Source organism: Pecten maximus, chromosome 9 (assembly GCF_902652985.1).
Source record: "Pecten maximus chromosome 9, xPecMax1.1, whole genome shotgun sequence".
Lineage (NCBI taxonomy): Eukaryota > Metazoa > Mollusca > Bivalvia > Pectinida > Pectinidae > Pecten > Pecten maximus.
The window spans coordinates 33,682,206-33,708,297 of NC_047023.1; the positions used below are offsets into that span (position 1 = coordinate 33,682,206).

A 26,092-nucleotide genomic window follows, 5' to 3' on the forward strand; every position below is an offset into this window, starting at 1 on the left:
TCTCGCATCCCAAAAATCCTTTATCTGTTTTGGTAAAAATTAGCGTGAATATCTTTACACAAATGCAATCGTATTTGACGAAACATTTTTGTTTAGAAATTTGCCCTGACAGCTCTATTGATAGTTGATACCTTACCGGTTGTCTCGGCCAATCAGATTAAAGCTCTCTCGGCGTAGCTGTTGATGGACGGCTGTAGACCCGCCCCCTGACCCACTTTACCGCAGTGAACTTGTGTCTCACTAATATCGCTAGATCTCGGAGAACTTACGTACGTAACATGGTGTGGAAGACGGCGTTACGATTTGACTCTGTTTTGACGGATTATACAAGTTTTATACCGACACGATGATATCGAACATGATGACTTAGTATTGAAGGATTGACACTGGGATTAACAGTGAGCTAACCAGGAGAAATCGTTTGTCTTTTCACAGAGCTTTTGTGTTATCATTTTCAGACAGAGTATACCTCTGCGGGCAGAGCGAACTTGCACCCGAAACGGAGAGGGATTTCATCGGGATTTTGCTTTGCCATCACCTCTATGGAAGGGCATGGGTACTCGCTGTCTTTCTTATCCGCCTATGCCCCCCATTTCTGCATTGGTTTTACTCGTCCTGATCGGAATTGGTGTCGACTCAGGTCTGTATTTTGTTGTGTATTATACACGAACACATGTTCATAAGACGTTTACTAAGGGGTGCACTTGGTTGGTGGTTCAGCTCCCCGTTGTTAGTTACTGGCGCGTGCTCTTAATTGTTAAATTTAGGATATATCTAATTCATGTATTCGATCATACGGTAATATATGTTCATCAAATATTGAAAGGGTATGTCTGCGATATTTAGTGTTATTGGTGGCGTTTAAACATTAATTATTTATAAACTTGTCACAGTTCTATAGTGCACAACCATATAATATGAAACTAGTATACTAAACCGTTACACCAATTCCTATCATCCACAGTTTATAGTAAAAAGAGATGATGATGTACGATGGACATATCAGAACCAGAGTAGAAAAAACTCAAACAGCATGTAACTGCTCTTGTTATTACCGACTTTTAAAGCAGGAACTAGAAAAATAGCATGTAAAGCCCCAACTACAAAACCATTTGAGGAAGAATTACATTTCTTACAAAATCTGGTATATACAATGTAGAGTAACATAGTTCTACAATGTACAGTAACAAAGTTCTACAATATAGTGTGATACAGTAACAAAGTTCTACAATGTATTAGAACAAAGTTCTAGTGTACAGTCATTCTAGTGTACAGCAGAGATCTATATAACAAGTTAGTATATAGATCTCTGTGTACAGTAACAAAGTTCAAAAATGTTAAATAACAATTTAATACAAAAGTTTATAGGTCTATAGTAAATAACAAAATAGCAACTAAAATTCTGATGTACAGAAACACAAAAATACACAATTTTTAAGCAGTGTTATTCAAAGACATTGAAATAATGATGCAAATTTTAACAAGTTAGCATTGTGTATCCATCATACATTACAATGGAATAATGAAATTGTTAGTTATTACATCCAGATATTTGAAATGGTCCTCTATAATTTGAAGAGTTTTTGCTGACATTTTGTTTTTGTTACAGCTATTGGATGTGATCTTAGAATGTGTTGGACAAGATATCAGGACGCCACTGCAGCCCTTAAATCTGGAATTCTCGAGGATTTAATGTCAAGTGGAGTTACTGACAATCCGAAATGTATAGTTATTCGTACATATGTAAAATGTTTAAATAAACAGGGACATCGTTCTGAATGCAAGACAAGTTTGACTTTCCAGTCAGAAAAAATAGGACATAAAAAGGCATTAAAGGAGCTAAACTGTTCAATTAACGGGGAAGTGTATGATCCAGCCGCTAATACTGTGCCACATATTCCACAAGTACCTGATTCAGAATTCATGTGTTCGTATGAAGGACCGAGGAATTACAAGCATTGTGGATTATTTGGAGATCCCCACCTCAGGACTTTCAGTGATGAATTTCAAACATGTAAAGTTGAGGGTGCATGGTCACTTATAAACAACAAGCACCTGACAGTACAGGTTACTAACGACCCTGTTGTGACAAGCGGAGCTGCCACTGCTACGAGCAAGGTAAGCCGGGAACATGTCGCCCGAGAACCCCCTTCAATACTTGAGCGAACGGGTTAGATATATCTCATAATGCAGTCGTTGCAGCTTTTTTTTCGCCCTGTGCTTTATTGTAAATGTCATTTATGTGTTATTATTGGGAGGCTAACGACTTAAAAGTCTATACAGCGTGAATAATGCCAAAAATTGCCCCTGTCCGCTTTCAAAATGGCGGATTTGATTCGCTATGTATACGGTCTGCTAGATTGCCTTTGAACATTGACGATTTTTACAACTGAAGTTCGTTTATGATAGAATAATTACACCGTTTACTGGGAAAGCAAATTAATATATCAGTTGTTTAATGTTTTAACTCGTAAATTTGTCCGTTTGACATTTCCGGTTGTGCATACCTGCTCTGACGTTTTGTATACACTTGTGTACAGAATAGAAATAAAAATCATTTGACCCATTTGACACTGGTCAAAATGGCGGACTGGGACGTTCGGTATGCTGTTCACAGTTTCTCCATACATTCACCATTTAGTAACACAGATTTTCGAAGAAAGTATATACTTATGTACAGACGGCTTAGTCTCTATACAAATCGATATGCAAAATATCAGCGAACCAAACGCAGAATAAAATAGCATGTGCACACACACTCGCATGAGACGCATTATATCTAAGACTGTCGGGATCCAATGTACGAACTAAATAGATCCACATTCTCATGATGTTTAAGTGTGTGTTAACAATTCTGATACCTAATATTGTGTCCTATTTTCTTCATTGTTATGTGTTAATTAAAAGCATTGTCAAAATATGTAATTTTATAAATAATTTATAGCTGTCAATTTAAGTGCCTATTTGCATAAAATTCAGATTTTTGTCTGCATATTGATGTCGGCTACAGCCAGGGATCTTAATCATCAAAAATATACTATATTTACCACACAAAAACATGAGTAAATACCACATATTTACATTTTAATCTTTCTCTTTTACTAGAGATTTTAATACATAAATTCTGCATTTTAAGGGGCTATATATCTTGAGATAATCATTAGTACACAATTTCATAATTGATTACCACTAATTGGATGGCAGTTTGAGGGTATTATATGAAATGTTACAATATTCAACTTTTTATTAAACAACATTGTATTTGTTGTCAAAACCAATACCATGTTTTAGCATTTTTAGCCTTCCTGACATTTTTCACTTTCATTTTGATTCTGAAATCATCACATGCGTTAGTTATTTATCTCGTTAAATAAATTATGACTATTTTAAATATTTTCTTTCTGGTTTTGAAACAAATGGTAAATTAGATAAAACTGCAATTTCTCTTATAAACATTTAGTAGAAATGATTTCTTTGTTTACTGAATTGACTGTCCACTGAGAAGTACAGGTAGATTTTGCCTTGGTGAACCTCTACCCTTGTACAGGTGAGTCTTGATAAACACAGGTACACATACAAGCCACTCCCTCAGAATCACCTGTGACCTAATTCTGGTGAGTTGAACTGATTGACATCTGGCCTGCTCACCCATCTAGTGTCCACATGTGGTCAGGAGCACCTGTTAATTGGCAGCTTGGGGGTCAATTGATGTTAATTACCAATTAGGGCTGTGAGTTGTGTTAACTGACCCTGGTCAATCACACCTTTCCTGCTAGGCAAAAGTTCAGGTGTGACAGTAAGTTACATGTAACTAGGTGGTTGGTAGGGGCTGTACTTGCATGGCCCCCTTGCATGTACTTACTCTAGACAACAATAATTAACACTTATATTACTACTAGTAATATTTTCCCTCAGTTTTTAATATTGTTTCTCTCAACTTTATGAAGTGTGTCAGTTTTTCAAAAAAAAAAAGGAAAAAAAATCTTTATATATGCTTTGAAGGTTTAATATATTTAAGCATTGATGTCAATTTTTTTTAGTAGCAGATTCTTACAGAAGTTTGCAATGAAATTTTTTTTCATACCCCTATGAAACTAAAGAATAATTGACATCAACGCTTATAATTAATTTTTGAAAATAATTTTCTAATTTAAAACATATCTTATGTACAATTTTACTGGTTTTATATGGGATTCTTTTTTTCAAATCAATACGCAATGTCAATTTTGTATTGTGACGTCACATTTTTCGCGCCATTCTCAGAATTTTTTTCATAGTGGTAAGAAAAAAAATCTCAACCAATCAGAAAGCCGCATTCTGCTTACAAACAATGAAAAATTATTTATACATATTTCGAGTCACAACATTTCCTGGGGGAAACTTTAATTATATATTGTGATGATCTCGAGTATCTGCAATGGCCACCCCTGGCAAAATAATATTGTGACAAGCATAAATGTGCTAAAAGCAGGAGGTTTTATCTATATGTATTATATAGTAGAAAGTTTCTACAGAAGTACATATGTGATTCCAATAAAATAAAGGGACTTCTAGTGAAGATGACGTAGGAAGAGACTGGAGGTGTTTTGCCATCCTTTTCTGGCACTTTTAGACATTTCTTCAGTGACAAATTGTTGTATCACATGTTTCTAAGGCCCCCTAGTTTTAGTATACCCCTGTTGTCCACGCCTTTTGTTTCTGCTAGCTGTATGGATTTGATAGTACCCTGGAGCAGTCTGCACTTAATCCCCAACAATTCTAGTAAACAACATCCATTTGGTATAGAGAGGACTGTGGTACAGTTCCATACATATCCAAACAGCAGTTTTTCCACTTTCTAGGTTAAGTTAAATCAATGTGTAGGGTTTTTTTGAACACATTTGTACACACACATGCAAATTTCTGAAGCCTGTTTTTCCTACACTGCTGAAACACAAAATAATCTGTATGCATGAGAGAGAACAATTTTATCAGATCTATGCATACACACAGAATGAGTATTTTGCATAATTTGGGTGTTTAGATGCACATATCAACATTAAATAATGAGAAAACTGGCTTTAAGATGGGGAGGGTCATGTGCCAGTTGTAGGGTACAGCCTCGCTCAACTGTACAGTGTCTGTGAAATCACTCCCTGGGACACGGAACTGTTGCAGATTTTACAGATCACACCCTGAAACCTATTATATCATTACATTTAATCAGGTCTGCTATATACAATGTAGGGGACGTCATTGCTAAAGATTAAAGGTATAAGATGATAAATAGTCCTGGGGTTAGGGATTAATAGTCCTGGGGTGGGGGATTAATAGTCCTGGGGTGGGGGATTAATAGTCCTGGGGTGGGGTATTATATAGAGAACAGTCCCTCTGTTGTAATAAACGGACACCAATCCTTTATTTTGTTATATTTTCAGTCCTTCATCACTCCTTCGTTGATAAAACTGCTATTTCTTAAGGAGGATCTTCCTCAAAGTTCATGTGTAGATTCCTGTTGGTCCCTGACTAGATATTAAACAAAATGGCCGACAGCCAACCATATTGGATTTTTAAAAGTTGAAAATTTAGTTCAAACTGATCAGAACTAGAAAGTCTTTCTCAAATCATATCTGTCGGTACCCATATTAGTTCCTATATATAGATAGTTGTGTCTGGACAATTTTGAGACTCTGTGATGTCCAGCATACCGACTTTTTGGAATTTGACAATTTGAAGTTTGTTATATCACTCTCACTCTGACTGTCCCAAAAATACTTCAGTTGAAAAACTGAGAAAATTGTGCATTCAGTGATGAGCCTAATTTATTTTGAACACATGGAAATTGTAGACATCTTTTATATTGGGCTGTTATATCAATTATTACCTGAATTTACTTACATGTTAACTTATATCAGTATGCATTTGTGTGTCATGTTCCAATTTTCATCAAATTTTATATACATGTATTCACTGGATTCATAGGAAGAGACTTATATAGGCTTCTCTGTTGTCTAATTCATTTTGTACGATTTGTGCAATAAAAAATATGTTAAAATGAAAATTGATGTATTATGTGAAACCGCTTGGGATAATCAATTAATAATTCTAACAAGAAGATTTCTTTGTTTACCAATTCTAGTGGTTTAAACAATTTTTCTTCAACTCCCTGAGTGTGGTACAGTCAGACTTTGTTATTACAATCTCTGATAACTTAAACACTCTGCTCAATTAAAATTAAAAGATTCAGTTCTTAAACAGTAAAAATTCTATATAGACTTGGTTACCATGAATACTCAGGATATCTCAAAGTTTGTTCATGACCTATACAGACTTTGAGATAGCGAGGTCCTCTATAGTTTGGTTTTGACAATTTATGGCACAATTAAACAGATTCTATAAATATAGCCTAAAGGCAACAGGTGCTCCGTTAAAACATTAAATGAACACTGTCACAGTATCAGTTAGTTAATGACTATCTATAGCTATAATACACACCTTTATCAAAGTAACAGCTTTTCCTACCCATATATACATCTTATTTTACATGTGACGATTTTAGCACCAGGTGCTCAATTAATATGCATTTAATACACAACTGTATATTTTTTCATCTCCACATGAAAAATTTAAATTATTCAAAGAAAATTGTTCATATATGAAATTTTGATGTTGTTTGGTATTTTCATTTTATGATAATGTTAACTTTTATAAACTTTAACAGTATGATGTATTAATTAAAAGATAACATAAAGACATTAAGTGTACACTTTTGAATAAAGTTATCTTTACCAATAAGTTTGAAAAATATCTTAAGTGTGAAGGAAGACAAAACCTGGTGTGTTTACCTGCTCTAATCCTGTTTATACCTACGGCTATTTATAGCTGTAATAAATTCCACTAGTGTTCGCTTACTACATTATATACCTGGTAAAATGAGTCTCTAGTTTGATAAATCTCTTTTTCTTCAATTGGTCAATATATTTAATTAGAACCATCTTGTATAACTTAACTAATTTAGAAAATTTGAACACCAGAAATAAAAAAAAAAACCTCTATAATCATTTAGAATTGTATTTTGTGATGTAATTAAGATTGAGAGTATGTGATATCTGGTCACTACATGCTTCTGTATAGTACACGTAATACATGTTGTGCTATACAGTTGGATTGTACATAAATTGGTCCCAACCTGTTAAGGTGTATTGTCATTACAAAGCAAAATTGTTGCATCTCTGTTTTATGTACATGTATTTGAAATGAGATATTAGGCTAACATCTATTTTGATGTCAGTGCAACTTTAAAGTTCAACATAAATTACTCTTTGATAGGTAGGTGTAAGAATTATATATGCTGAACATAAATATAAACATTGAAACATCAAAACTTGAACACCCACTGAGCACAAAAAACTTAAATTTGGAACTTAATATTAGACCATGTATACGTTTTGGGTGGATTTTTATGTTTAATAAGAGATGCCACAATAAAAATAAAAACAGATTATATACTGAAATCAACTCTATACCCATTGTGACATCACACCTTAATTTTGTATAATGGTACATATACATATATTCATATATTAGGTACGTAAGTTACTAACATTTCTTCTGACTTTGGAGAAATTATGTATGTAAAGGAAAGCTTTGTTTTTGACATATAGGTCAGTCTATGGTTACAGTAGTTTGTTAGTTTGTTTGGTTTATCACCCCGTGAACAACCAGGGTCGTTTTGAGGTGCGGTCTCCTAGTAGTAGTTGGTGACTACCTCACTGAACAACATAGGACAGGTCCGTCGCCTGCCATCCAGAGCAATGAGGGTAAAGTGTCTTACTCAATAACACAATAGTACAGACAGGCTTCCTGAGAAAACCATGTACCTTGAACCTTCACTCAGGTTGTGGCTGCCCCTTCACTGACTGAGCTATCATGGCCCCCAATATATGGATGCCTACACTGAATATGTAATTACTTTTGAACAAACTATCTATATTCTGTTATAGAGAGCCTAACATGTAGATTAATCACTACCAATAACGGACTGACATCCATTGACACTGTAAATAGGACCTTTTTTTCTGTTCTTCAGTCATTTCCTATCCTCTACACTGATTAACATGAAGGACATATAGTCAAAACCATTAGGACTTTAAAACTTCTAAATACCAAGCCGCGATAGGGTTATTAGATTTCAGTCAACGGTTTAGATATAGCTCTTCTTTTGAGAAAAAAACTTTAACTGGTTGTGTACATGTGTAGGTTACGTAGGACATGATTAATTTGTTGTGATCAATAGGTAATATAGCTGAGTGGGACACCTGTGTTAGGACAATAGACACTGTAATCAACAGGTGTTCTGTGACAGGTACGCTTTTACCTAGCTTCAAGGTACGCTTTTACCGAGCTTCAATCTCGGAACAATATAAAGGACAAGAAAACATTATATATACACAATTAAGCTGGGAAGATATTTTCTTAAAAAGATTTTTTTGTAGAAGAATGTGAATAAATATTGACATCACACACAGATTGCCTACTGAACAAGAAAACTTTTTATACACATACACCATTAAAGGGAAAAAAGTATTGATATATTTTATACACATACACCATTAAAGGGAAAAAAGTATTGATATATTTTATACACATACACCATTAAAGGGAAAAAGTATTGATATATTTGAAATTAGAAAATTCCTTCCCCCAATTTTCTTCCTAATGAGGCAAGGTCACATCCTAAACCAGGGAAGAGAAAAACCCTTGATAATATCTTTTGATAAAAACATAGGGGGTATAAGTTGATAAATGCATAATGAAGTCATGAGATAAATGCACAATGAAGTTATGGTGATTTATCACTGTGAAATGAAAATGTTTCACTCATGTAGCTAATATTTTAGTTTCTTTTGCTTGTTCATCTATAATGAATTGTACAATGTAAGAAAGCTGAGAAAGTTTATCAAATGTATCATTGATAACGAACTACATATTTTGTATGTATTTGTATTCACTCCATTAAGATGGTTTTTCTATGAGAGATACCAAATATTAGCCACACTAGTACTGCTGAAATGAATTTTCAAATTACAGATGGAGGTACTGTTATATATACACTGTATATATATTAACTACATACTAACTTGTTAATGCATTCAATGAAGTTAAACAATATTAAAGTTTTTTTATTTATTTTACAGCTTACAGTTGTGATAAAGAAAAATGAAGATTGTGCGGCTCACCGATTTGTGACGTATGCCGCACAAACGGACCATTTACCGGGTTCGTTTGATGATGGTAGTACTACCTATGGTCAAGACAACAGCGTAAGACTGTACGAAGTAGAGCCTGGGAAACATATAAAGATATACCTTAGGTTCATAGACACAACGATTGTGGTTCGCCAAATAGGTCGGTACTTTACATTTGCGATCAAAATGCCACAGGAAGTGATAAATAAAAGTAGAGAAGAGGATGTTCTGGAGTTGTGTGTGCGAGGATGTCCCCAACAAGAACGGATTAATTATCAAAAGTATTTAGCAGAAAAGAAAAACAAGATTTTACCTCCAACCGGTGTCAGTAGTGATAGCATTGAAATGCAGCGGTCAGACGCTGTCAATTTGTGTAAACAAGCCAAAGTTGTGGATTTTTATTTCGATTCATGTGTGTTCGATCTCATGACCACGGGGGATAAAGTTTTTACTGTATCGGCCTATCAGGCATGGCAGGACCTCATCGAGCTTACGCCAGAAATGAGGCAGACACAAACAAATCGCACGGACCTTTCAAGGTATGATAACATGCACAGCAGTGCTGCCACCTTCAGGACTAACTACACATCATCTTTTAGGATTTTAGTATTAACGATTTTGCTGTGTCTGTGGCACCAGTGCCATCCTGTATAACACAGGTGTAGCACAGGTCTCTCGTCAACCTGTGAAACACCTGTACTTGTTTACCTTATTTAGCATTTGTGAATTCTTCCGAACGTCGTAGCCTCATCCATACGTATCTATGTCACTTGATTGTTGTCATGGATACCAAGCTGTCGTTATCAGGTATGATTATATCATTGTTAAAATCATCTTCATGTTCATCTTCATCTTATTTACATTCTCATAAATCATGTCCTCATTTGCATATTGCTAAAGCCAATCAGAGGTAATATCTTCTTATTCCTCCAAACAAATGGTAGGACTCTGTTTTGTTGACCCACCAAAAAACCTGTTCATCTGTCCCGCATGTCCAAACAGCGTTTTAACTTGTATATATCTGTATATAGAATATATATATATATAAATATATATTGCATACAAAGGGTATGAAAGTATGTGTGGTGAATGAAAAGAGGAGGAAAGTATGCAAGTGAAAAAATGAAAAAATGAATGGCGAGTGAGAGGGGAGATAACTGGCATGTGAAAAGGGAGATAAATCAGAAGGTTATGTCAGTAGAGGGATAACTGATGCTGAAAGCAAAAGAATATGTGATAATTCAAATTGAGAATAAACTGGGTGCTATGTGTATAATGAATGTTTAAATGAAATTGTGTTTAGTGGGAAAAAGTTTCCTTGAAAAGTGTGATAGAGTGTTAATTTTGATCAAGTATGTTGGAAGATGGAGACTTATTAACTTCTAATCCAATAAAATAGAACAATTAATTTGATCACTGATTAAATTTGAGAAATAAAATTGAAAGTGGTTTGCATAAATTAATTAAATTCAGAAACTTTCATAGCAATGGAATACATTGTGTATATGTTTCTATTGATGAAGTTTTTAAAATGAAATTTAATTTCAAAATTGAAATTATTTTTATATTAACCTTTGTGTTAAAAGAAATTCTAAAAATTCATTCATGCATAATTCAGTCAAATCATCTGAGATATTGGGTCATATATTATCTATAATTATATTCAATATATGAAAATTAAATCTACCTTTTTGTGTTTGAATATCTATTAACATAAATTTATTGCCTATTTTAATTATATTCCTTGTGAATGGGAATAAATGGAGATTAAATAATGAACTGGTTTTCATGTTAACAAGAAATATTGAAAGTGTCCTGTTAAAAGAAGATATTCTAGAGTGTATAGAGTTTATTGTGTTATTTTGGTTTTATGTGCTAATTTAGCCACTAAATCTTACAAGTATACGTTAAAGTACACAACAATAGTTATAGATCAATGGAAACAAATATCAAGGGCATCATAACTGGGCAGTTTCACAGGCAATCATTCCTCAGTGTGTCCAATTTGATCTCCTCTTCCAATATAGTTGACCAAAATTACCCACTTTGGTGTACCTGTGGCGAGATGAAGCGTGTGTATTAAGTCTGCAGAGAGATGGTGAGTGTGACATTTTAGAATGTAAATTCTAATTAAGTGAATTCTATTGTGGTATAAATTGATGGAACTTTTTTTTCTTAAAAAAGGCAGAGTTGAAATAAGCCAACTCGTAACCAAAGCAGTAACCTCTGTAGGGAGGTAGGGCATTTTACTTGGTAAGCTATAAAAACTGTAATGCAAGTCGGTGAAGGCATGTACCATGAAAAGGTTGAAAAGGCTAGAAACTCTGACCCTGACTGTGCTCTCATAAAACTTTTCTATAAGGCAGGGATTGTTTAGTGAATACAATGATAAGGGGAAGAAGGCGTGTGTATGGGCATACACACAACCAGGACGCTCAGAAATCCCTGCTTTGTCTGTCACAAACATTGTCCCATGGACAGTTAAAGTCCTCAAAAGTCTCGTTGACCACAGAAAGATTTTTAATTTAAAATTTTGACACACAGAGTCTGGTTCAAGTGGTTAGTGGACTGTTTCATCTCCCTGGTCAGGTGTGCGAGGTTTAAACTATTTTCTTTCACATCTCTGCTGGCTTTTGTGGGTATATTGTGAAAGGACTTGCCAAAATCTATTCTTCTCCTGCACTGACCTGGGTAGAAAAGGGAAATGAATCGTGTTATTGAACCAAAATTAGCCTGTTTAGCATCAGCCACGGCTTTGTTAAGTTTGGGGGTGATGGGCCGAATCTAATCCCGGATGCAAAATCTTGAATGATACAAGTCAGAAGAGTTGAGATTAGGCTGTGATAGGTTACAAAAGTACTGGGAAATATCAGTCTGCCAATATTATGTCTACTTAAACTGGTACACATGGCTCATATACACTTCATCTAGTTAATTGCTATAAATCTCTAAATTCATCCACAAAAACGAAACGTGTTTCCATAGATACACAGAGGTTGTTGGGTATAAAAGTGAATGTTGTTTTCAAAAACAGATTCAAATATTTCTGTTTTAATGCTTAGATTCCAAGTCTCGACACCATCATGTTTTATACAACTGTCAGTCACTGATGATAGGAGTAGAATGTAATAAGACCCTTTATTGAGATTCGTGTAGATTTAATCAAATCCACCAGGGAAAAACATGCGGTATTACTAGCAAATGTACATGAATATTTGAAAACTGTTTGAAGTCAGGCAGTGCAAACAATCTATTTCCGTTTGTCCCTTCACACAATATTCTGATGTAAATGCCCATTTTACTCAAAATTAATGTTTAAAGAGTTTTAATAGGTAAAATATTTTTTCTGTGGAACACACTCTGGATTCAAATTTTTAACTGTTTGGTGTTTTTTAAAAGCACTGAATAACAGTCCATAATTCAGGCAGATTTATTATAACTGCTTCAGAAAATATAATATGTTTACGCTTTAGAGGTTCTTAAAATCTTTATAAACTCACTGGAGCAGTTCGAGAAACAGCTCACCTCCATTTTATTGGAGCAGTTTTTACATCACACTACTATATCCTCTCTTGTGAATGGCAAGACACACAGATTTGTTCCCCTGTTTGGTGTCGTAGGCCCCTCCAGTGACACCAGCGTTCCTCCACACATGTGATACCTTGAGTAGGACTGTAAACCCTTCAGGAGCTATATATATGCCCCTTCTTTCTCTATCCCGAGCCCTCTCTCCTTCAGCCGGTTTTTATGGCTATATGGTTGAGAGCCTTCTCGGTCTTCCCTCCCTCTATATCTTGTGTGCTGTAGTGTTTAGAAAGCCTTATCATGAACTCAATCTTCCTAGGTTTGATGTGCACACCTGCACAAGTAGTTAGTGTGAGTTGAGTATATATACATACATATTTACGCGGGGCCAGGCAGGGGGAAACTGTGTAACTTATATAAAGGGTTGCGTAGATTTTATGGCGTTTTTGACAGCTTCTAACCTTCCCAAAGTTCCTGGTTATAAGAAGTGTTGGCAGTTGCACAACTTATTCAGAAACTAAAAACTAGTAGAGATAAAAAAATATCATCCAAATATTCAAGAGTAGGATTTTACATCTGAGTGTGTCTTGATTTGGCAAATTTCCACAGACAAATTTTAAAGGTTTTGTGTTTTCTTTTGATGTTTTCACGCTACACTTAAATTTAGATTTCGGTTAGGGTTTATTTGTCATAATACACACTATTCAAACGTAATCTGATACATATGTAATATATTCTCATTGCCAAATATTGTTTAATAAACACAGTAAGAGGTATTTCAGAAAGAACATAGATGAACCCTCTCACCCTTCATAGTAAAGACAGGACATGAGACAAACCTTTTGTAGCATTCAAGGCGATAATCACAGTGTAATCATAAATGTTCAGTTGTTCATGTACATTTAATGTTTGATATTACCAACTAAACGTGCAGAAGATAATGATTTTATTTAGAAATTACCAAAGTAATGAAGGATATCATGCCACATTAACCAAAGCGTAAATACCTTTCAACATTGGTAGTTTTGTGGAAAATATTTATTTTTAATTTCTTATTAAGTATTAATTTTTTCTTTTTAACTACCCTGTACTATTCAGTATTGACCATAAAAGCAGTAATTCTGAAATTCCTTGGTCCGTCAGAAAGAAAACAAAAACAAAAACAAAAGCTTACTGCTTTTAATAGTTCAATTAAACACTTTTTAAATAGGTAGACTATGAATATGTATTGTGAGCCACCAACAAAATTATCGACTTTTAACAATGTTTAGTGACTGTTTTCCCAAGGTACCTCACTATCCCCTTCTCCATTGGCCCGGTTGTAATTGAGCAGTAAATCTTGGGAATGGAGGACCTGGGTCATACCAACGTAGAAGAGTATCATATAATTTATTTTATAGCTGTTTCTGATCTCGGCTTTTAAAAAGCACAAAGAGGGATTGACCTATCCCTGCCAAACGTGATATTTAGGTATAATGCTAGCTTGTACAACCTGTTGAATGGTCATTCTCGATTTTCGCTTCAAGAATATAAACGTTGATATTTACTTTCTAGACGTTTGGGAGAAAACTACCTTCAGAATTGTAGAATTAATGTGCTGGTGCTTAAGTATACTTGAAGAATTGCAATATGTTCAGGCAAGATCTACTTTGACTTTAGTATTCATCCAAACATCATACGTATTGATATGATTGTAATAAATCTAGTAAATTATGTTGTAATAAGGTAGAATATATCCATAGAAGAAATTGTTAATCTGTGGCATTTTGACTATTTAGATCTATGTAAGTGAAGAAATACTGATTATACATCACCAGGGTCATGTGTAGTTTATATGATGATCACTGATACAACTAATGAGTTTAGTATGGGCTTTGTCAAGTTGTACACTGTGACCTCGCTATCCGATTTAGTTGGTATGCTGACGTAAATCTGCCTCTAAGATTTGGAATTTGGAATGCTAGAGTGTGACTCCGCTCTCATGTTCACACCGAAGAAGCTTCAAACACAACTATTCAACACATAATTCTTAAAGGTTGTCTAGGTTACGCTAATATACTGTGCAAATTATTTTACCAACGGCACAGAAAGGGAGCGGGATATTTTTACTCGATTATTATGAAGCACACTTCCAACAATATGGGTGCCATATTAACACGTAATGTACACATTTTATATAAACAACAAAGGCAGAAATGGCATATAGTTAATAGGAAACAACTGTGAAGTCTTAAATGCTTTGTGAAATTGAAACTCAGAAATAGGGATATATAGCAAGTTTACAAATTAAATCCACATGATCTAACATATCAAAGCCGCAGCTGCAGTCTGGTACGTATCAACCTAAACCAGTCCAATACCGCTGTATCAGACGCATGCAGCCAGTCAGAATCCCCGTTACTCTAAACTGATGGTATTCGTAACCAATCGTCGTTCCTGTTACAACCTTCCATTCCTTTAATTCATAACCAATCGCCTAATCTGTAGCTGTTAATTGGCCTCATTAACCAATCAGATTGTATGTCACTCTCAATTTTCTCCGAGACTAAATGCTATGGTCAATGTTCCGTTGAATGTTTCTGCCAAATCTATTGTTATTCCTTGGTTATGTCAAGACTGACCCACCGTAGATGATAACTGTATATAGTTGTGCACTTTCTCGAATTTACATACCCTCCAAACATTCGTATTCACTCTCACGTCTTGTAGAAGCGTCATCTAAATTGTTTAGACAGTTGTGGAATTTTAAATAGATGAATTCATGTGAATTGGTAATGTATATTTGCATATTAACATAAAAAGCGGGGGCTCTGCATGTTTGCAATTCGTTCTGAAGTTTGATGTTTTCCACCCAAGTTGATGTTAGCCACATTATGGTATGGCCGACTGAGAAAAATGAATGTCCTGCGAGATAGCCATTAGTGTCAGCTACAGCGTGGAAGTTCCGTGTAAATGACATGTCAACTGTTTATGAATATATGCTACGTTTAGGTCTTAGCTTTGAAGCCAGCTGTGTGCTGAATAGTGTGATATTGTGTCGTTATATGTACATTTTTCTCCTTATGTAAACGTATCACTGGGGACAGGAATACAAAGACATTAATACTTGTAAGTCCTCACACGCGATTCCAACGTCTCATACACAGCTGATATTATGGGGGCTTGTGTTTGGTGTAAATGAAATTTAATATTTGATCATACCGGTTCATTCAGCTGAAGATAGCCTTTAATATATTTACCATTTTATACCCATTTTCCGGTAGGTGGAACGGTCCAGATCAGCTGAGGTCACGGTGTATCAAACGTTACATACATTATTGTCCCTATGGAATCACCCAAATCAAAGCGGGGAAGAATCCATTCCAGGGCAGTCGGGACGACATAGTAATCAATGTTTTTCCTATGTCAGTCGATCGGGCTCTCTGTTGCGTGTTGGTCGTGGAGTTTGCTCTATATGGCCTTACTCACTGAACACGAATGCCGACTTCCGAGGTTTGGCCTGAAATATCACCGACCCTCAATAATCTCGGGTTACCCCCAGTACCTGACTAAAGATATTTTCTTAAAGCACATATAGATTAAAAGGTCGCTGTGAAATGACCCTTGCAATGATTGCACATAGGCAATGGGGGCTAGGCATGAAAATTAACCCGGGCTTCTACATTCTGAAATGGTCCACATAGTGCAATTGAGGCTTTCCCCTTTAAATGTATTGTTTTGAGATTCATGTTGTGGTCATACTACGATACCGATCGTGGTAGGATCATTACTGGAATGACACAGGTGAATGTAGGTTTAATTTAAACCAGAAAAAGAGGTATTGTTCACGATATTGAAGGCTACAGTATAGACATGTATGGCACAATCTATTTATTTTCTCTTAACATTTAATGATGATGAATTTCAAATTCGAAAGCTTTAGTTTATTTAAAGCCTGGGTGAACTAGATACTTGGTGTTTGGTTTTGTGAAAATAAGTTTTATAAACAACCTCATTTTGGCGAGTAATTCGTGACAGTATTTGGCGAAGGTTTGAATGCTAGCATGGTGTATAAAAAAACTGATCGACTATATACCAATGACGTAAAATTACAGTACCGGGAACAATGTTTATTCCCTTGAAGTATTCCCATATAATTAGACACATCACAGGTGCCTGACTCGTTTTATAAAATAATAACATATAGAGTACATATAAATGAGAGTACTCTATATGTTATTATTTTATAAAACGAGTCGGGCACCTGTGGACACATGTATTAAAACGTAAAAATGAGTTATTCCTCAAACTGTAGAGTAGAAATATATTGAATGTACTAATCTGGAAACGTGTTAATTATTTCGAAACAGTGAAAATTCTTACAGATAAGCCAATCTAACATAGTTATTTGCATGGACATTCCCTGTGTTTTACAAGAACAAAGTGTTTACATGTTTTCTCGCCTTTGCATCACACCTGGGGGTTGTATATTTTTTTGTGTCTTATTAGTACACACCTTTGAGATGTAAACTACACGGCCAGTACTTAGTGGTAGGCTAATAGATCCATCTTGTTGTGTAGCCCCCTGATTACCGGCCGCCGTATAGTATTAGGACCATACATAACACGCCTGGTGGCAAAGGTGGGACGTTTTCCATCATTGTCACTCAGACGCTTGTCATTTGTGTCATAAAGACCCCTTCTTCCTACACTGCCCGCTGGCTTAATGTTTAGTCGGCTTAACACTATCTCTGTCTCTGATTTATGTTCTCAAAATTGATCTCGAGACAATAAAAGATGCATTTCTACAAAGTGAAATTCAATTTAATGATAGTTGAATATTTTATACACTAATGTCTGCAATTATAACTGTTAAATTAAGGAAAAGCAACTGTCTACACTGTAGGTTAAGTTGTCGAGATCTGCTGAGGCACTATCGTTCTGTGATAGGGATCTCAACATGCAGATCTCTAGATAACGGTATATGACTGTGTGTATATACGTGTGAAATTTTATAATAATTGTATGAAATAATTTATCTTAGGAATCTAGATATATAACTCGTAAAACGGAAGTGTCTACATTAGGACTTATAAAATAGGCGTAAACAGAATTACTTTTGATGTAAAAACTGTAAAGCTGTAGGAACGTTTTTTTTTTGTTTTGGAAAGTGGGTAAAACTTCAGTTAGATATTTGATAAAAAAAACGTATTATATCTTTCGTCAAAACATGACATTTAGTAGTAATAGTACCTTGTAATTCTTAAATGAAATAAGATACCGTTTTGCAATTCCAAATCGGGTAGGACTGAACATAATACATGTATTACATTCTAGATAATTCTTCTTAAGTTTGTTTTATTATTGTACATTTTAAAACACTGCATGTACATTTTATTGTTCAAGTTTATTTGTGATACTGACGTACCCTGTTTTATAGGGCCCACTTTCAACTACATAGCTTTGTTCTTGTTGAAGATAAACCATTTATGTATGATAAGTATAATTACTGAATAGGCGACTTCCGAGGAGATAAGATCATATTCATTCATACTTGAAACCACAACTTCGTTACTCCATTATTGCAAATATGTATGGTTGAATATTTCTTATAGCCAAACTTATGGTTCATGAACATTGGCTTCAAGGCTGCTTCAATGAAATTTTATAACACACACACCCTACCATCCTACCATCCTACCACCCTCCCCCTCCCCCTCCCCCAAAAAAAGAAAAAAAGAAAAATGGGTTTAATCGGGGGTTTCTGGCGTTATAGCTCCATTAAGTGACATAATTTATGTTTACAATTTAATCTATCCCGATTACAACGGTGATTTCTAGCTGACGGGAGATTTTGTACTTTTTACATAACTATATTGGTTATTATGGGTGATAATATCCGAATTAATTTTAGCCTATATAAATCTTCGTTTCAAACAACATTATTTTATTTTTTAATATTCATAAAGTTATAGAAAACTTAAACAGAAGCTAAACTAAATAAGGTAATAACACAAGTGTGATCAACTTAAACAGAAGCTAAACTAAATAAGATAATTACACAAGTGTGATCAACACAGATAATCTTGTATGATTTCTATTTTAACGTTGTAATGACGTGTGTGTATAATATCATTCGAGGAGGGTCTCCGACGTAGGAACGACTTAAGTCAAAGGTGTTTATTTGTTGGTCATTTATCATTGTCAAAGGCATAATTTATCAGTGAAGTAGATGTCTGTATATAATCGCGTGTAACAAAGCTACTTATTTAATGACTAGAGAAAATGTTACATGTAGGAAACTAGCGTGCTTCCCGTCTCTCTAATTGAAGAGTGATCGTATATATTCGTGGATTGATTTTAAAGATGTTTATGATACTGAAAGATGACTGGTAGAGATATGTTCGTGCGTGCGGTGAATATATCCATTTCGAATAATACCAACTCGTAAATAGCCATTTATTTCTTCTCAAGTTCTACGTATTTTTCGTATTTTGAAACGTATAGGAATAAGTCCATAACATGGCTAAATGTTCCACTTTAGATGCCAGGGAGTAATATACGGCTGTTCAGGTGACATATATATTTATGTGGTGGTAGTGTACTCGCCAACACTTCCCTTGTTTATCTGGCAGATGACCCAAGCGAGAACTGTGATTATACGGAGATAGACTATCACTTGATATTTCGGAGATGAAAATTTGAGATACGATTATCTAATTTGGGGACATATTTGGAATTCATATGTAGATAGCCATATTAAATCATACAAACTCTTTATCGAAGCAGCACGAGGGCTCAAGGCTGTCAAGTGGGAGGTTTATGTGTGTGTGTAGCGTTTTAATTTCTGAAGGGCCGAGTCAGAAGGGATAAATTTGTATGCTAATGATACCTGGTTCAAACGTACACTGGTGTTCCGTATTTAAATAGTATCTTCTCAAGATTTATTTCATTATTTTTATCATTTTGACCTGTTCACATCTAGACGTTTAACGTTATAGTGCTGTTGTCCTTGCTGCTCACCTTGGAATCTGATTTGTGAGTTAGCAACAACACTATAGCCATGTACACATATGATAATCACCTACCACCTACTATCTATTGTTTAGTCTACTAAGAAACATAATACACATACTCGTTTATAATTATCAAACTGATTCATTAAAGGGTATGCAGTATTCCCCTTCTGTAGTTAAACCTTAGTTTCGCTCAGTTTTGATTTTACTATCTTTACTCTGTGATTTCCATCTTTCTGACTCCTAACATCAGCGATCACAATTAGTCCTAAAAGAACAAAAAAAATGTACAAAGCAGCCTCATCCCTTATTTGGTCATACGCTGTTATTTAACCACATTTAAATGTATTATCCAACATTGACTTTTGTGCAATATTAAGCTAGGAATGAGTATGATTTCATTTCGTTGAAAAATTACGTGTTTCGAAAGTGTACTAGCACCATAACAAGGAACCCATCTGCAAACCACATTAGAAAATTCAAAACTCTATAAATATTCTAAACTAGAACAAGGTTTTGCCAGATTGTAATTTTAGATCAAGCAAGAGCTGTTTAATTCAATCTCGGGGGCATATAATTGTGGCAGAGCTGGGAGTAGATAATAGCCATAAAACTTTAACTTGAATTGTTGGAATATGTTACTTCAAGACTGCATGGGCGTAAAATGTCTGAATGTCTAAAAAATCTGGGGGTTTTTTTCTTCCTAGTTTCTCTCACATTCTTATGCTATCACAAGTTGCCCGCTATCGTGAAAGTACGGAAACAGAACATATGGTTCTGTTTTGGTGGTAATTTTTAGTCACATGTATTACATTCCGTTTCACCTCGGATGTTGGTACTGGGGGATCCACCATACACCCAAGCCTGCCTACTATCGAGGAAGCTTGCGGATGAGGGTCACTCCATCGCTCTCTACACCAGTCCCTGGGACGATACGGATATACACGCGTAGAAACGGGGGTACGGGTTTTTGTTAGAATTACTCAAATTACAGTTCCTCATTCGTTTCACCTGTTTTAGTTTATTTTCGGTTTCCTTCGCTAAAGCTGTACAGCTCTGTCAAACCACAACACTTTGGTAGTACAGAACGTTACGCGTGTACAGCCATGCCAGCTCCCAATGTACCGAGACTCTTGTCAGCCAGTACGTTTATTCTTCAAGGCATTGCGATGATGTTGTTTTGATTTCATCTATCTCCGCCTTGCTAGTGACCAGTGCCTGTGGATACGTAAGAATACAGGCAAAGCCGTCTTGTTCAGGCATTATTAATGAAGCTGGGCAAGCAGGTGTGTGGGGCGACTTTCTACAGTAATTTATCGGATAGAGTCTGTTTCATGTCTCGAATGATTACCAGGTCAGTTTAGTATTTCACGATTTAGGAGTGAGAGGTGCTTCGCGGGGCTGCAACGAGATGTGTTAGAACATATAATCTGACAGTTTATTCTCTGTTTTACATACAATAGCCCGTTGGAGTGCATATGTTCTCATACATCAAGGCATTACTTTTATTAAGGGAGAAAATTGCTTTTATAGCATACAATCCTGTGTTCTCTCCGAGGTAATGTTACCGTATTATCAAGGATACCAGTATGTTAGCTTCTCGCTTCTGGGTCTTTTATTAGGATCAGGAGTGACGCGGATTCCATCGAAAATAGGCTATGCAAAGGAAACCATTCTCGTGCTGATGCCGAGAGGAACTAACGAAGTTAGCAGTGTTTTGACTGATAACCGGTAGAGTTAGGCGGAGAAAAACGAGTGGGTCAGAATCCTCGTTCACAGGTGCAAGCACAGACCCCCTATTTATCAAAGCAGTTCTGACACCAGCGATAGCCTCGAACTTCACAAGAGAATTTGCATTTGTTTATGTTACAAGAGATTGCAGCTGATAAAACCATACTGTGGGGGCTCACCACAGGGGTTTTTAACGTGGCTGTATACACCTGTGTTATTGTGTTCTAAGTCTGGGAATAAAGAGAGGATCAGTGTGGTACGATACAGCGATATTTCTATTGTCAAAACTAGTTCGGTCCGTTTAGGGTAGTATCTGTTTAACAGGGGAATGTCACTTCAATAGCAACTGATAGAAATCGACATAGGAAATCACAGAGAATAACTATAATATTACACTGTGGAATTCATATTTATATAAAGATATTACTATTTAACAGTTTGGTAGCCTAACAACCTTTAGATATGTTACATGCCTTCACTGAATTCATTATTGCGATGATGCCATGAATGTTTGATCTGTGTTATAGCAAACATGGATATTAAAATAGAAAAAAACTCCATGAAAAAAAATTAAAAACTAAAAATTTTAATTAATGTGTTGGTTTTTTTATGTTGTTATTTTCTCATTTGTTGGTTGTGGAAGCCGATAAAACGTTACAAGGATGATAATTCGATGGACGAAATAAAGGTATTCACATTTCGGTTACACTGTAAAAAGAAGTCAACGTTTATGTCATTGGAGCAAGCACACACACACACATAAATAAACATGATTTCACGCCACACGAGCTTGGGCTGGAGCTTTTATCAAGGCTCGCCGTAGAATCAAAGCCAAATAGCATTATGGACAAAAACATGATAACGGCAAATCAAATGTGATTCCAATTTGCTAATTTAAGTAGAAAATCAACCACGTGTGCATTGAAATATACATATATAAGCGTCTATACCATCGACATGTGGTTTGGAAATTTAACATATGAAACCATAAAACGGTATTTGGCTTCAACTCCTGTAAAAGATCACCAAAAGAATGTCACTACCACAGGGTCTGACTGGGGAAAAAAATAAATAATTCAAAAGTCGCACAAAAAACGAAAGACAAAAATCTGGCTGTAAATCGATAAAGAAGGTCACAAAAGTCGCACCTAAGCACCAATACAGGATGGCTACAATTTGTACCCAAAGACAAGCCTAAACGGTAGGTACCACATCAATACAGCAAAAGCAACGAAGTCGAAGCTGAAGAATAAAAAAAGTTGCCCAAAATAAGGTAATCGATGAACTCGACACGAATTGACTATTGACGGTTTTAAAGTGTTACTATTAGATGAACATTGTTTGCGAACTTGGATAAAAGCTAGCAGTAACCAACCGTCTAATGCTGTTTTAAATTCCCTAACCCCAACTATGCAGTTATGATTTTTAATGAATTGAAAAAGATACTTCCTTGATGTGTCTTTTTCATTTTCAAAAAACAGGAAAGGTGGAATCAATTTGCATAACATTTAAAGGTAAATGTAAAATACGACAAAGATTAGACATCTATGTGTCAAAATATGGAATGACGTCATCACTCAACAATAAGTACTTCATTATCGCATGTTTATTTGCTCTCTAGCATCATCACGTGACAACCTATTCCAAAGCGTAATTACTTTATTTTACAGAGGCAATATGAAAAGAGCTAAATGAATCAAGCAAAGTGAAAAATGACCAAAGATGATAAATGCCGCAATTGATATACTACCAAAGATATAGGATAAAAGGTATACTACAAGATTCAGGAAGCCTAGATTTGTATATGCATTAAGATGTTCGTATGATGACTTGCACAAACACTTGTCAAAACGACTGGTATGTAATGAAGAATTGTTAAACACAAATCGTATGCAAAATCATGCATCTCGTGGTACATACTGACCTCTCACTTCACAGTGAATATTAGCACACATCACACCTTCAAAAGTGAGGCTTGAAATATATGCACGAGACCAGTTTTAATTTACATATGCCCAGGTAAGTGTGGTATTTCGCATTTACCTACAACACGTGAAAGTCTTAGATATCAACTGTCATAAAGAAATGGAAAACATCTGCTCATATCATCGGAAAGTTCACCAGCCTTTTTAAGAATAATGATTTTGTTTCAATATTTCATATGGACTGTTTAACAGTCTGAAGTGTTTCCGTGTTCTGGCATGTTGGCAGGTGCCTTTCTATCGTTGAAGATTAAACCGAGTCCCTAAGGCTCTGGGCATACCTTGTTGACATCCAATTATACCAGAGTGGACCATGATCGTTTACTTTGAACAACAGTCTCTATTCACAGCCAAGTTCAAATCGATTAATTAGACTAAATGGCTGAACTGAACAACAGTGATTAACGTTAAACAGTGCCAAGAGGGGCCTTTGAAATATGTTGACCATCTTGATGACTGGCAGATGAATTCAACTCGCATCCTAACACCACTCCCAACTGTGGAAGGTTGCCCTTAACCGAAAGTTCAATGGATGCACTGGTAGTTAATGTTTACAGAAATCACTATTTAATATTTCCCATGGACAAGGTCAAATTGAGACAGAAGGGTGTTCTGTGCTCTCCGCTGGTTTGGAGTCATTACGGCGTCCACAGACTTGAAGGCCAGTGAAGTGAGTGGCTTAGTACGGTTACGGTTCAATGAACATCATTAAAGTGAATTCATCACAGATATCATGAAAAAATAAGTAAATAAAAACCAGTAGTATGTTGTTTTATTTGAATATCCAACAAATAACATATTATTATCGAAACTAACATATAAATGTAGAATTTTCATCGTGACGTCTGTTTTAATGAACTTTTCATCGCCTGTTTATAATGAACTTTTCATCGGCCGTTATATTGATCTTTTCATCGTCAGTTATATCGAATTTTCCATCGTTTGTTATATCGATTTAGTCGTCGTTGGTTATAATGAACTTCTCATCGTCTGGTGTATCGGAGTTGTCATCACTACATCGCCATTGAGGTATGGTAAAGGCAAATCATGTTTGTCTCTTTAATGCCAGTAATATATCGCCACTTAGGTACTGAACACATCTTTATAGATATTGTATAGTATACAATGTCTCTTTACAATGGCATCAACATAAATGATCTAGACAATTACTGAATTTTATCTCTTAATTATGTTCATTTTCCTTTGATGGTACCACAACAGATACTTTCGACAAACCATTTCACTCTCTTACATTCGATCTGTCGGAGCTGTTTATAGTTCAGGTTTCATTGCTTATATAGCTACTCGTTTATTGTTAGAAGTATAGAATTCAATACCAGAAAAATATCACGCAATGTTGTCAGTCTAGCTCTTTACTATCACATACAGTACACACACCTGTTTATAAATAAATTATTATGAGATAAACATTCGAACACTTCTCGCTTTATATTGTCACCATACAAAATACTGACACAGCTATCCTGATCTGTATCGTTATATTGCCAGCCACAGAGACTGACTGAGGTTTACCTGTAGCAACAGGTATACAGGTAAACAGCCACACGTGTGGATAGATTCGGGCTTTAACGTTGATTAAATCCTCTATGCATGACCTATGCCGTAAATTAGCGTTTCCCACTGACTTATCCATCAGATGTGATGGCCAGGCAGCTGGGCAGACTGATTTACTACAAGGACATGAGTAAAATTTACGCTTCAAGACGTTTCTCATTTGAAGGCTAAGATGAAGTCTTCCTTTTACTGAGGCCATTGCACAATTCGTCCTCCAGTCACGTGTTCTGTGTCATCTCGCGCTGTAAAACCTACAGGTAATATATCTTCCCCAACAAAAATGGTTTCCTGTCTGATCCATCTCATCATCCTTCCGATTTTCTCCTTTCTATCCTTTGTATTCCATATTCTGTCTCTCTACACATATATGGTATATGACGTATTCATAGCCCCTCAGCATGAGTTGAAATCGGAATAAAAGTCATAAATGGCGCTAGGTTCTATCAATAATTTTCACTATTGTGAAGAAGCTAGATGTTTATGGCCATACACACACCGGGTCCTATGTCCTGTCGCGAAACGTAAGTGTTAAAAGTAAAGGCCGAGTCGAATTGTTCGATCATAAACGTCTTCCTTAAGTTACTAGAGTTTTTAACATAGAAACCAAATCCTAATTATTACTATGCAAACCACATCAATGGAAACGCTCTTCTTGGGTTCGAGTTTGTCCATAATCAAATTAAAGAGATATATTTAACTTAGTAGGCAATTTCCTTTCGAAACAACTGAATAAGCTCCACAGCCAAACTTTAAGGTTTTAGTTCCAAGGTCAGCCTTCCAAGCTAGGGACCAAGGAAGGAGACGGAACCATCAAGCCGAAACGGCAACTCTAAAGAAAAAGTGATAGCAAATTACGAGTAACAGTATGTATCAACTGAAGACGGTTAATGCATTAAATAATGTCCCTTAATTCACATCCAGATTAAAATCAGGGATAATCCTCAAAACACGTCGCTCTGTCTGTGTTTAGTCTACTCTCATTCGATGTATGTATTTCACTAAGCTGTTCATTTGTATGTGGAGTTAAATATGATACATTTAACTCTTGATAAATATC

General features: G+C 35.5%; 1 protein-coding gene across 1 annotated transcript; it reads left to right on the forward strand.

Annotated features, from left to right (window-relative positions):
* Positions 1-402: 402 nt before the first annotated feature.
* Positions 403-22,068, forward strand: LOC117335096 (repulsive guidance molecule A-like; the record flags this gene model as incomplete). Its single annotated transcript, XM_033895018.1, has 3 exons — positions 403-640; positions 1,610-2,118; positions 9,177-22,068. Coding segments are annotated over 3 exons (1,452 nt in total), but the record flags the coding sequence as incomplete, so codon positions are not given.
* Positions 22,069-26,092: the final 4,024 nt, after the last annotated feature.